This window comes from Danio rerio, chromosome 11 (assembly GCF_052040795.2).
Source record: "Danio rerio strain M-AB ecotype USA chromosome 11, GRCz13ab, whole genome shotgun sequence".
Lineage (NCBI taxonomy): Eukaryota > Metazoa > Chordata > Actinopteri > Cypriniformes > Danionidae > Danio > Danio rerio.
Window position 1 is genome coordinate 10,985,526 of NC_141031.1, and position 14,762 is coordinate 11,000,287.

Here is a 14,762-nt window from a genome sequence, read left to right on the forward strand (position 1 = left end):
AGAGAAGAGGAAACGGTACCTGCCTTCAGGGAGACACACAGAGATGAGCACGCAAAACCTGGAACAATGGAGTCAGTGGAATGGAGCTGTTAGGGAAAGAGGCAGGAGGGGATCTGTTGTGAAAGGTTTCAATGATTATATTATATTATTTTATATTATATTATATTATATTATATTATATAATGTATTATTTTATATTTATTATATTATATTTATTATATTTTATTATATTATATAATATTATATTATACTTATTATATTATATTATATTATAATATATTGTATTGTAATATATTATATTATATTATATTATAATATATTATATAATGTATTATATTATATTATATTATATTATATTATATTATATTATATTATATTATATTATATTATATTACATTATATTAAAAATTGGTAATATTTAACTTTATACTATTGTTATTTAGATGAAAATGATTTTTAATAATTTGGAAGAAAATAAAGTATATTTTATTATCCATTTCATATTTTATAATTAATAATTCTATTTTGATACATTTGATACATATACATACATACACATACATATATACAAACATACATACAATATAATATATCAAAATATATACAATATTCAATTTAAATGAAAACAAAATTCAATTTATAATTTATTATTTTTTTATATTATATTTTATTGTAACAGAGTTAACTCATTAACAAAGGTTCGGCAGCGGGACCATGCCTCATTTTACATCCTTAACCAATCACCTACTCCCTATTTAAGGCAGACCAGCCCTCCAGCACCGTTCTTCTTGTTTTCCCGAACCCACCCTCCCTCCCTTGGTTTCCTTGCTTGCCATTAACAATCCTATAACTCTCTCTTCCCTCCGAGGTTGAATCGGGGGCTGCTAATCACTCCAATACCAAAATATTACAGTGACAGTACCCGCACTCTTAGTCTCTGGGCATCACCGTAGGATGCCCGATTACCCTACTTATCTGTTTACTATTTAACCTCCTCCCTTCATCCTACTGTTTCCTTACCATCCTTTTTATCCCTAAAAAAATGTCTAGCTTAAAGTGTGGCATGCTGGTGAAATTATATATTTAAAATACTGTTATTACATAATATTGTATATTTTTCATTGTTAATGTTTAACTTTATACTATTATTTAGATGTAAACTGTTTTTATTATTCATGTAGAAAATAATGTATATATATTTTTTATTAGTTTATTATTAATAATGCTATTTTGATACAATATTTGCATATATTATATATACATATATAATATTGTTCTACAGGTAAAAGATATTAACATTGTGTGTAACAATGTTAAACAAAATATTATATTATATTGCTTAGTTTTACCCTATCCATTTATTAAAATATTAAGCGCATAAAATAGTAAATTTGTTATTAATTGTGATAAAAACTTCTACTATTTTTATACATTAATCTCATATGAAGTATAATTATATTATACATACTATCACTATATAGTATGTACATTTTTAACAAATATTATTATGTATTGTTTGAAAAAAAAAATTTTGAATATTGAATGTTTAAACTATTTACTTTCAATGTTTCCTTATTGTTTTGAAATATTAGGCATTGTATAATTAAAATTTTAAAATTTATAAATATTCATTCAATTAATAATAATAAAAATCAATAATAATAATAATGTAATATTGTGCTTTTTATTTACTGCATATTTAAATACATTAATTAACATTATTATTGCTATTAACATAACTTTGATAAATGCTTTAATGCCCCATTATGCATGTTTAATGGTCCTATATTTACTTACAGTTGTTGAGGAACAGCATCAGCAGGACTGAGCTGGGCTCCTCTCCACATTTTGACGTGAGCTGATGAACGGCTATCATCTTACTTGACGACATCGCCCTTGGGAACCACATCATCTCCTTGGAAACACTCAGTGATGAGACGCCATCTGTGCTCCTGCCATAACATCTAAACTTATTACGCTCATACTCTTTAAAAGTGTTTTAAGATTAATTATCAATAATACCGAGTGAGTTTTTATGATGTCTTCATTATTCATATTTAATATAAATAATTTAAACATTGTTTTCTATTAAAGATGCTCAGCTCCTTTTACAGTATTAGTCAAATCAATTAAATAAAGTCTAGAAATCGAAAGACAGGCTGAAATCGTCGTCTTATATGTTGAGATGACTGTAATATGTATCGTCGCCTGATTTAGGGAAGAATAAATATTGACCTACTAAAGTTTCACCGGCATATGGCGCTGTAGGTCAATTTACTAATAAACTAAACGGGGATTGCGCTGCAGCGCCGCCTGCTGGACACATGAGCAGGACATTTATGTAGAAAGGTCGCCATCTATTGGCAATACTGAGCAAACGCTGTTGTGGTTTTCACTGTTGTGATTGACTTGAAATAATATTGTATACCCCAGGGGTGTTCCTGGAGAGTTTAGCTCCAACCCTAATCAAACACACCTGAACCAGCTATTCAAGCTCTTACTAGATATACTAGAAACTTCCTGGCAGGTGTGTTGAAGCAAGATGGAACAAAACTCAGCAGGACACTGGCCCCCAGGACCGAGTTTGGACACCCCTGGTATAGCCATGTAGTATATAAAAATATCACTACATCTTCAGTGCAGTGATCTGATAATTACTTCATAAAAATAAATCTTTAAAAAATGTATCTAAATTCTTCATATATTTTTTTAATAATTATATAAATTTGCTGTTACAAAATTGACAACAAAATGAGTTACAAATTGGTACTTGAGATCATGAAAATATCACCATTATTATTTTGAAGAGTTGTTGAAAGCTAGTATTTTTCCAAATTTTTTTCCAATAAAATATTTTAAATGATTAAATTAAATAAATCAGTCAGTCAATAGTTTGTTTATATATTTATCTCCACAATAGTTAATCCCACATAAAACAAAATAGGAATTGAAAATAAATACTATAGTGTTTTTCAACCAGACAGTAATGTACTTAAATTATTCTGTTGTGACAATTTTATAGTTTATGTGCTAATATTACAACTATAGTATCATAAACAAATGACCCAATACTTTACTAAGCTTTCTACAACTGTATACATTATACTTCAATTCACAACAATTTACTGTAGTAGAAACTAAAGTTTACTACTGTATGTATCCGATCACTACTTAATACTATGTAGCATTCATTTAACAAAAAAAAAGGTAAATATTATAATATATGCAGTAAAATGCATTTTCATATGTTGTGCTTTAATAAAAAAAAATACACGACTATAGTATTTTATTCATGTGAAAATGTGGCCAGATTGATGAAAAGAAATAAAGTGGTCAATAAATGACTGACATCACACATGGCATCTATACAAAAAGCTGTGACCATATACTTTATGTACTGTGTGTGTTCTTTAATAGTGGGACTTTTCATATGTGCATGATGAGTTTTTATACTTGATCATCAACAGTAAACTACAAAAAAGCTAATTTCATTCCGTTACAAATAAAAAAAAATTAAATGAGTAAACATATTTTGCTGTATTTCTGTATTATTATAGTATTATCATCAAAGTTTTGCTTGCTAGTTTGCTCGTCTTTTTATTTGTTTGTTTCTGTGAGAGTAGAAATGTCATCAACTTCCAAGCTGTATGTTTATGCTTTTGGACATGGGTCTTTAAGCCTTTTGTTAGCTTTAACATTTTGTAGCTGTATTTTTTGTATTATTATTATCGATATTTGATAGTTTGTTTGTTTGTGTTGTTTTCGTAGGTGTCATCAACTTCCAAGCTGTATATTTTTGATTTTGGACGTTGGTCTTCGGGCATTTTGTTAGCTTTTAACAATTGTTAGGCTTCATATCACTTTAAATACGTTGGCCTACAGTATGTGTTTCTCTAAAATGAAGTTAAATTCAATTTATGACCGAGTCACCGGAAATCTCAGAACATTTAAAATAGTGCGTCGCAAACCTGCGCCTTCTTATGACGTCTAATAACAGCCTATGTTTGTCAAACAACATACGGTAATTTAGCATAAATAAATATCATGTTATCTTCATACCATTAACTGTGTGTCTTTTGATACCTGATGCGCTCCTGTCTGCAGGTAAAGCTCTTCTTCAGGCGTTTCAAGACTTGTTAGTTAATTATTGAATGTAATTTGCGCCCTCTGTCGGTCATGCATTTTAAATGATCATAGGTTCTGTTAAAGGGATAGTTCGCCCAAAAATCAAATTTACCCCATCGATTACTTTCCCTCATGTGGTTTTAAACCTTTATAAGTTTCTTTCTTCCGTTGAAGGCGAAAGAAGATGCAAAAATAAGCATTTTTCAAAATATTTTATTTGTGTTCAACAAACTCACATGTGTTTGAAGAAGTGTGGATGAGTACTGTAAATGACAACAGACTAACATTTTTAGGTGAACTAAGCCTGTAAATAGCAGACTTGATGGTTCTGTCGTTAAAACAATGAAAATAATTGTTGTATTGTCTGACAAATCTAAACAACCACTTGATAGTGAGTGAATGGAAGAATTTCCATTTTTGAGTAACAATCACTAAATCTAACTTAGTTTATTGTGACGACTGGAGGTTTAAACGCTTCTCCAGGCTGTTGGCTCTTCAGAGAGTAAACATTGTTGACTCTGTTTTGGCTGCAGCTGCGAGCTTGGCATAGACATTGTAAGCTGAGAAAATATGATATATATTTCCTTCTATGCTAATGAAGGACTACTGAGACATTCCAAGCATGGGATGGGTCCTCCTGGTGAGGCAGAGTTCCTCACAGCTCCTATACACATCTCTGCCATTTGCTTACAGTAACCATGTGCTCTTCACCATACACAATTAATCTGCTTGTGTTCTTCCTTCTGATATCTTTGTCATGTTTGGTGTTATTTGACAGTTTATGACTTCAGTGTTGTAGTGATGAAATCAACAGAGACATTGATTAATTGTGTTTCAATCTACAATATATTTACTATTGTTGGGTCATGGCCTGAGGAGAGTATGTTAATGTACTTCTCCCCCACTTCATCTCTTCAACTTTGTTCTCACGTTCAGCTGGTTTTGGGGGTTGGTTTTCACTCATGTTTGACAAAGCTTTGCTCAGGGTATAATAGGGAAAGGTAACTGTTGATCTGGGAGAATGGCTTTTACTCTGCATCTCCCGCACACCAGTGCGTAGCCTCGTATGCTAACAAAGGCAGTTTCACTGTCTTTGTTGCTCAGCAGTGCATATGTTACAGCTAATTTCTTTATACAGTATGTTAGTTTGTGTCATTCTAATGTCTGTATATTTGATCATGTAACTTAATAAACAACTTTGCCTGCTTTAAGACGTAGAGATTCTTTCTCTTTATCAATGATGATAACAACTTTAATGGAGTCAGATTAATTACAATGGAGTCAGATAAATAATGGATTTAAACACGCCATCCTTCAACTGCTTCCTGTTTCCGATTATTGGTTCAGAATAGCAGCGTAAGCTTCAAGCCTTACAATTTGGCGAACCCGACGCAATATAATTTTGGCGAGTTTTAATCGCAAGATACTTTTTGTATCAACATCTACTTTGCTTATCCTGGAAATGGATTATTTTACTCTTGGACACACGATGGTCATCAGAATGAGAACTCTTCTGAGTGGATTAAAGCTGAACTTCTAACCACAGAGTGGGTAAGTCTGTTTTCATTGCTTCATGGCTTGGTAGGGAAAGTCTCCATTTGCATGAATTGTATGAAACAGGAATTAGAAGTAACAGAATAATCCAAGTAATCATCTCACTGTGAAATCCAAGTAAATGTCCTCCAAAATGGAGTGGAATACTTATAACGAATATGATCTGTTTACATTATGGACTGAAAATGTTGAGCCTATACTGTACAAACTCACTAGAAAAGGCCTTGATTTGGACGCTACTAGTGAGGACATTTCCATATGGTGGAAAACAGTGGGCATCAAACAAAAGAAATGTAAACACAAAGAAATCATTGAGGCTTTAAATTACCTGAATGCCTCTAGCATACGCAATAACCTAAAAAAGGTGTTTGCAAATTTGAAGGAGAAAACTGAACAATTGGTCACAGCATATTCTGAAGCACAAAAGTCACAGGAAAAAATTGAACATCTCCAATCACAGCTAGACAAACTACTAGAGGATCAATTAGCATTGGCTAAAAGATGTGAAAAATACATGGACATAATTGAAGATTTGAAAAACAAATTGATTGTGCAAAAACTAATGCCTGTCAGAAACACAAAAGCTAACAAGCTTATGACTTCAGAATCGGAGAAAGCTGGTGATATATCTCTGCAAAAGGTGCCTGTTTCAGCTTTAAAGGTTATGAAACACCCAAACGGCACAGAGACAAACATTCAACGTGCTTTAACAGTACATGAATGTAACTCATTTAAAGCAGAGATTGGACCATTCCCTCTTAAAGGGCCCTTCCAACCATGGTGGAGGCGAGTTGTTAGGCACAAATATGCATTTCAACTCGAACCAAAAGACATTTGGCAAATTGTTTTCACCTCAATTCCAAATGTTCTGATCTATAAGGCCCCACAAGTCTTAATTGAAGGCACAATTATACAGCCAATACGCCCCAATGAGTCTGAGAGTGAGATCTTGAACAGACTAAAACTCTGCCTATGTGACCTGCGTGGTAAAAACCCTGCTGAATGGGAGTTGATTTACAACCGGAAACAGAATAATGCAGAATCGTTTGAAACATATGCAGAAAATTTGTTTGAACTTTTTGAAGAATATTCTGGCATAGATGATGTTACACGCAACAATCCAATTCTTTTGGGATTACTGGTTGAACATGCAGGGCCCCACGTTCAGAAAGCACTCATGGCTGGTGCTAGTCCTCCAAAAAACACATTTGAAGACATTGTGAACTGGGGAACAAAGGTCGAGTCACGCAGACAAATGCATGGTGAATTAGCAGCATCAGGGTGTCATGAAGATGTTAAAGCTATTAGACAATCTAGTAAAATACCTTGCAAGAAACAAGATCGATTCTGTTGTTCCTGTTTAAAAATGGGCCACACTGAACAGAAGTGTTGGTCTCTAAACAGAGGCAGACCTCCGCCCTATTTCCTGAGACGTAGACAGTCTCAATCTAAGGACACAGAACAACACTCTAGAAGCAGCCAAAATTCAACTTCAAGTAAAACTATTACTGAGTTGACAAATATGGCTATGCAAGGTCTCCAGCTATTAGCGTCATTTGCTAGTGGGCTAACAGCTCAATTGAAATAACCTAATAATATTACACCCTGACTGCACTGATCCTTTTTGCATTTTCAAACCTGTGATTGTGTTAAACATGCAGCCTTCCTCATAAACACACAATAGTTGTTTGTACTACTACATGTATACATAGACTACTAGAATTGTTAAACAATATCTAGTGAACTGTGTTAATGTTGGATTTGATTGTCTCCTATAAGTGGACCGCTCTGCTATTTTCCATATAGCTGCAGCTGAACCATAAAACAGGAGCACAAAACTTGCCACCTGGCTACAGTGTTATTCACAATTGCATTAACATAAAATGCTTTCCTTCCAGCAGGATTCAGTATCAGTGCACTTGTCCTTTTTACCATGCTCTAATAACAAACCAAGGTGTGGATCTTTGAGCCCGATCACAACCCCATCTTACATTTCAAGGGCTTCCTGTTAAAACAACAGGACCAAATTTGCATCACAATTGTCAATAGTAACTTTTGTTACCTTTGGTTGGAGCATGGTCACACCAACACATTCACACAGTTAAATACAATCACATAAACAATACAATTTGTCTTTCTACACATAGTCAACTCAAACTCTTCTTTTTAACTAAAATATTTTCACATTGGAAAGCCCTACATCAGCGGTGTGCTTTCCAATAAGGAAAATTTCCATTCACTTTTTGTTCATCTAAACCATTTTGCTTTTTACCTTTTTGAATCTTTTTTATGCTCTCACAGCAATTTTTGTTTTCAATAACTGGACTTTCATTCTGGACAATAATGGACTTTCATGTTATTTCTTGATTTGAGACATTTTAACCTTTTTAGATCGCTTTTTATTTTTACAGTTAAGTCATCACAAAGGCAATTTTTTGAAATTTTTGAATTTGATCACATTAATTATATTATACTCTTGCTATAACAGCAAGTGCTGAAATCAAACAAACTTTTTATAAAGACAAATACTTTCAGAAAAATTAACGGTGTCTTTTATTTTTTTTAGATGATGCTCCTACTATCAGAGAGGGGTTTGAAGTCAACAATGGTTGAACTTTTCAAAGACAAGTACATTTTTCCAGAAACATTAAGTCCCATTTTTTGTTTTTACACCATATTCATTTATTTTGTTGGTGCTCCTACTATCAGAGAGGGGTTTGGAATCAACATATATTACAATATTTCAATCTTTCCAAAGGTCCCATTTATTTGTCTTGTTTTTCACAACTTTTTTCACTTTTCACTTTTTTTCACGTTTTTAATTTGGCCACTTCATAATCAACCAAATTGTTTTTATTTTATTTTTTTGCTTTCTTTCTAAACACCAGAAAGATTATAATCCCTATCATGTTGTTACTTTCCCTTCATTATATTCTGAGCAAACATTACATTATATGTCATTTATTTTGTCTTCGGACATTGAGTTTTAATTTGAAATGCCATTATATTGATATTTGAACTACTACATGCTTATATTGCCATATAACCTCATATGCCAGTTTTGCAGATATGTTTTTCTTCTCATTGCCATGGTTATTCTTTTGCTGTTCTGTCACCAGTTATACATCGTCAATGAATGCCTCTTTCAGTTTTCATGGGTTGCTCTCCTTTGCAAATCATTTTCTGTGCATGAAGGTAAAGGCAGCTTCAGTGTGGAACACAAACACTGGAGAATTGAAGACGCCCTCCACAAGATATACTAAATCCCACAGATATCAGAGTTTACTTGGCTTCCTAAGCCAGAGACGGACATACATCTTGTGAAATGGACATTAGGATCCAGACAAGACATCCTGACAAGTGTCCCCATGTGATTATCTGACTATGCCTACACCTGACAGGAAAAGGTGTTCTGTGTGTATATCTTCTGAGCGTCATTGACAATGATCATCATCAGTCTGCACTGCTCTGCCAAAGGAGACACTGGATTACTCTTCTCAGCTTTTATTTGAGGTCACATGTGGACCTTTTATAATTTCTGAGGTCCAATGAACCTGAGAGGGGTTTGTAAGCTGAGAAAATATGATATATATTTCCTTCTATGCTAATGAAGGACTACTGAGACATTCCAAGCATGGGATGGGTCCTCCTGGTGAGGCAGAGTTCCTCACAGCTCCTATACACATCTCTGCCATTTGCTTACAGTAACCATGTGCTCTTCACCATACACAATTAATCTGCTTGTGTTCTTCCTTCTGATATCTTTGTCATGTTTGGTGTTATTTGACAGTTTATGACTTCAGTGTTGTAGTGATGAAATCAACAGAGACATTGATTAATTGTGTTTCAATCTACAATATATTTACTATTGTTGGGTCATGGCCTGAGGAGAGTATGTTAATGTACTTCTCCCCCACTTCATCTCTTCAACTTTGTTCTCACGTTCAGCTGGTTTTGGGGGTTGGTTTTCACTCATGTTTGACAAAGCTTTGCTCAGGGTATAATAGGGAAAGGTAACTGTTGATCTGGGAGAATGGCTTTTACTCTGCATCTCCCGCACACCAGTGCGTAGCCTCGTATGCTAACAAAGGCAGTTTCACTGTCTTTGTTGCTCAGCAGTGCATATGTTACAGCTAATTTCTTTATACAGTATGTTAGTTTGTGTCATTCTAATGTCTGTATATTTGATCATGTAACTTAATAAACAACTTTGCCTGCTTTAAGACGTAGAGATTCTTTCTCTTTATCAATGATGATAACAACTTTAATGGAGTCAGATTAATTACAATGGAGTCAGATAAATAATGGATTTAAACACGCCATCCTTCAACTGCTTCCTGTTTCCGATTATTGGTTCAGAATAGCAGCGTAAGCTTCAAGCCTTACAACATCATAGAAAATGATGGCATTAAATCCTTTGATCTGATTGGCTAAGCTGGATAAAGGTTTGACAGGGTGAAGGTTGTATTTTGTCACTAAACTTGAGATCACCTTTAGAGGTCTTATTCATTGTAAATTGGCTGAACCTAGTATTAGTTGTCCTTTTATACTGTTAAAATGTCCTTGAAAAAAGTACATCTAGAAAAGTTTTTTTTTTTTTGGCAAGTTATTCTTTCAATCCAATAGTTGACTTTGCACCAAATAAATAATGACAAGATAAACAGGTTTAATTATGTTAAAATGTTCTTCATTTCATAACAATTGTGTAATTATTCAAGAAGCAAATAGATTTGAAACATTTAAATCGACTAGTAAAAACGTGAGAAAAACTGAAAGAAAACACACTCTGGCATCCGTATATTTGTAGTCACATTTATTCTGATGAAAAATTCTCACAGTTGTAGCATACATGTTCATCTGAATGAATAATTTAATAAACAACAGAGGCTTCTTTAGGAAGTAATGCTTTTTTTTTTTTTTACAGTGAAATCAACAGAATACTTTATTCTGTCGACATGTGCATGACGTAAATGTGCGTGTCGTGGTCTCATCAACCATATTCCCAAAATGGCAAAACACTGTAATAACACTGACAGTAACATGAAAACATTCATCTCCCCATTCTATACATATTTAAATCTATCCACAAGTTGAGTTATTTAAGATTATACACACAGACAAAAATACAGAATCACATGTACATGTGTCGATGATCACAGACCGTTTCTGGTTAGTACATGTTATAATGCCCCTCTTATGGCAATGAATATTATTGCATTTCTTGTATGGTTTTTGTATTCTCGGCAGTAATAGTTTAATTCGTTCGTCAGAGCGATGAGGTCTCTTTACGGCTTTTAAATGAGTCTTGAAGAGGAAACAGATGCCCTGTCACTCAGAAACATTGTCAAATACACTTTTATTATATGCAACATTTTAACAAAATATATGTTTACTATTATTTGCATGGTCGAGTGCTACACAGAATGAGATAAAGCTTTGTGTTCAAAAATAAAAAAATTAAAAACAACAACCACAACAGCAAGAAAAAAATAATAATCAAGTAAATTTATGAACATGGGTGTGTTTCATATCAAGAGGTTCAAGAAAATTTAGATTAAAACAAGTACAAGTTTGTGTTTGTAGGGAAAAACTATAAAATTCCCCAAACTGTTCATAAAAGTATTTTTTACAAATATTGGTCACTGTTCGTAAGTAGTAAATGGTAACATCGAGTAATGTATGAAGTGATGTAACCGACGTTTTCACGCAGACATTTTTAAAAGCTGATAGAACTATGTTTCTACGGAGATCCGGAAGGGACGTGATGGTGGGGAAAAAAACTGGGTTGGAGAAAAAAACGAGTGGAAGAAAAAAAATAGTGTTAGGAAAATATATATATTTTTAAGTATTTGCGTTCCCTCATTAAGATGTTTTGCGAGGGAATGCAAAGATGTTTTGTGAGGGAATGCAAAGATGTTTTGTGAGGGAATGCAAAGATGACATTTTCACGCAGTCATTTTAAAAAGCTGATAGAACTATGTCTTACGAAGAACCAAAAGGGACGTGATAGTGGGGGGGGGGGGGAAACTGGGTTGAAGAAAAAAAAATATGATGTTTTGTGAGGGAATTCAAAGATGTTTTGTGAGGGAATGCAAAAATGTTTTGTAAGGGAAGGCAAAGATGTTTTGTGAGGGAATGCAAAGATGTTTTGTGAGGGAATGCAAAGATGTTTTGTGAGGGAAGGCAAAGATGTTTTGTGAGGGAAGGCAAAGATGTTTTGTGAGGGAATGCAAAGATGTTTTGTGAGGGAATGCAAAGATGTTTTGTGAGGGAATGCAAAGATGTTTTGTGAGGGAAGGCAAAGATGTTTTGTGAGGGAATGCAAAGATGTTTTGTGAGGGAAGGCAAAGATTTTTGTGAGGGAATGCAAAGATGTTTTGTGAGGGAAGGCAAAGATGTTTTGTGAGGGAATGCAAAGATGTTTTGTGAGGGAAGGCAAAGATTTTTGTGAGGGAATGCAAAGATGTTTTGTGAGGGATTGCAAAGAAGTTTTAGCGTTCCCTCACAAAAAATTGTTGTTTGCTGTTTTTTCATAAACACTTCCTGTTCACTTCATACATGTCAACCTTTCCATTTTTGCCAGGATTCTCCTGTATTTTACCATTCTTTCCTGTTATCATCCTATCATTAAGTACTTTCCCATATTTCTCCCATATTTTTAATCTTGAAAGCATACTGGAATTAATATAAAAATGTCTCACTTTCTCCCTAAAAAGCTGTGCGTCGATCATTGCTCTTCATATGCAACCCCTGAATCAGCGAATGTATGTATAAGCACTCAAGATCAGCTTCTGTACACGCCGTTTAAAGCAACACCTCTGCTATCAAACAAGTGAAGAGCAGCAAATAAATCTCTCGTTTTGTTTTGTTTAATAACAGAGGTGTCACTGTAAGAATGCTCAGATCTATAATGAAAGCATTCGAACACTTTAGTAACTATTTGTGCTCATTTAAAAGAAAATTAGTTGTGTTCAAAATAAAACGCGCAAGACAGACATGTTTACATATTATTAAGAGTGTTTATCTGTTTAAACACGTATCCAAATCCCAAAGTGTCCTGCACTTTCGCTCCTCTTTAAATGGACATGTACAGAAGCTGATCTGGGATCAGTTTATCATAAGAAGCGCATCTATCAGTCAGCGCTAATACTGTACATGCATTCGCAGATTCAAGGGGTTGCATATGAAGTGGGATGGTCGATGCACAGCATTATTGTAAAGAAGGTGAATGGAGACATTTTTAATATTAATGTTTAATATTACATGTTTTAATATTAATGTAATATGAGAAATATGGAAAATTACTTAATGATAGGATGATAATGGAATAGAATGGTACAACATTGGAGAATCCTGGCAAAATGGGTGTGTTGACATGTATGAAGTGAACAGGAAGTGTGGCAGAAGAGTTTTGCGAGGGAATGCAAAACATCTTTGCGAGATAAATCTTTTTGAGGGAATGTTTTTTTTTCCTCACACCCACTTTTTTTTCTCCCACCCAGTTTTTTCCCCCACCATCACATCCCTTCCCAGGCTCTGTACATTTTGCATCTTCTATCAGAAATTGCTTCACGTTAATACAATATTTTAACTATGTGAATGAATATCAATCATTTATGTGTAATAAAAAAAATGAATTGTATATTAAAAACACGTACAGGCTATAAGACGAGAGATTTCAATAGGATCTACAGTCAAAAAAATTATAAAACATACAAAATACGGTCTACCTGGCTGAAAACAAAAGTAACCTTATTTTATTTACCTACAGGTGAAACTACAATTGGACCGTTAGACTGGAAAACGCAACCCAACAATCGTCCTTGTGGGTGGCAGATTCAATCATACAAATTCAGTCGCACTCATCTCCACACACGCGCTCAAACATATATAAAAACATGTAAATATAACATGTAAATACAACAAGTGCCTGGGCACAGACTGGCACACACAGACCTACAGAACAGAAGCATAAAGTAGTGCTTGTAGTGTGGCACGATACAGAGAGTTTCCAAATACATCAACTCACAAACTCGTCTCTCTATCCAAATCGTTCTCTTTGTCTTCATCGCTTCGCTCTTGTCCAGTGGCACCCATAACTGTTGAGCTGCACAACAATACACAAAGATTCACATCATCACAGTTTATAAGTCAGCCAGTAAACAGTGAGGTCAATATGTTGTACTTGGAGTAAAAGAAAAAGATTCATGCGAGTTAAATGTTAATGCTTAAAAATTAAAGCAAGATTATTGGGATTCAAAAGTGTAGATTTGCTCTTGACATTAGTGAAGACATAAATCCCTAGAGTGCATGCATTGCGTAAATCCTTTTTGCACTTTTAAAAACAAGAATAAAGTACTTAATAATATGAAATAAACACTTAATAATACAAATAACAATCCTGTTCCATGCTGCAAAAATCAGTTCATATGATTATACAGCAGTTGGGCTTTGAAGAGGTATAAATGTAGAGAAATTTTGAGGAGTGTGACACAGTTGGACTGTTTTATCCCGATTATGGATTTTTAAAATAATGGAGCCCAACATGGAAACTGAATTTTGATTTACTTAAGTTCACTGAATTATTTGCACTACCCTGGTTAATAGTATTACAGTGAACTCATAGCGAACTTGACTTGTAGTAACGTGTTGGTTACTAAGGGTTGACAGAGCATTATTTTATTCTGAAGTCGATTAAATCATTATATTTCAATAATTGGTGGATATTGGTGGGGACACGTCCAATCCGTCCATGCCAATTCTACACCCTGGTTAGGATTTGCTGTCAACTGATTCAAATATTTACTAAACAGCACATCCATAAAAGTACTGATAACATGTAAATTTAAGAACACACGTTCAGCAGCTCATTTTCATAATGACCAATGCAGGCTACCACACTGGAAAAAAAGTTGACAACATTTTTTTGTCAACTTTAAGTTGACAAATTTGGATTGAACATAAAAGAATTAAGTTTTTCCAAAAAAAAAAAAAAAAAAATTGTGTTGTTTAACTAATTTTAAATGAGTTTGAAGTGCAAGAGCAGCACTGTAAAAAATGCAGGGTTCCACACAATTCATACA

At 33.9% G+C, this 14,762-nt stretch overlaps 1 protein-coding gene across 4 annotated transcripts in view; it reads right to left on the bottom strand.

The window, feature by feature from the left end:
- Positions 1-10,475: 10,475 nt before the first annotated feature.
- slc4a10a (solute carrier family 4 member 10a) overlaps positions 10,476-14,762 on the bottom strand; it is a 131,840-nt gene continuing 127,553 nt past the window's right edge. For all 4 annotated transcript variants that reach the window (XM_087273346.1, XM_087273349.1, XM_087273348.1 and 1 more), the window contains one exon: positions 10,476-13,786. In XM_087273346.1, the coding sequence (XP_087129472.1) occupies positions 13,705-13,786 (82 nt within the window). In that variant the 3' untranslated portion in view covers positions 10,476-13,704. The remainder of the gene's footprint in view (positions 13,787-14,762) is intronic.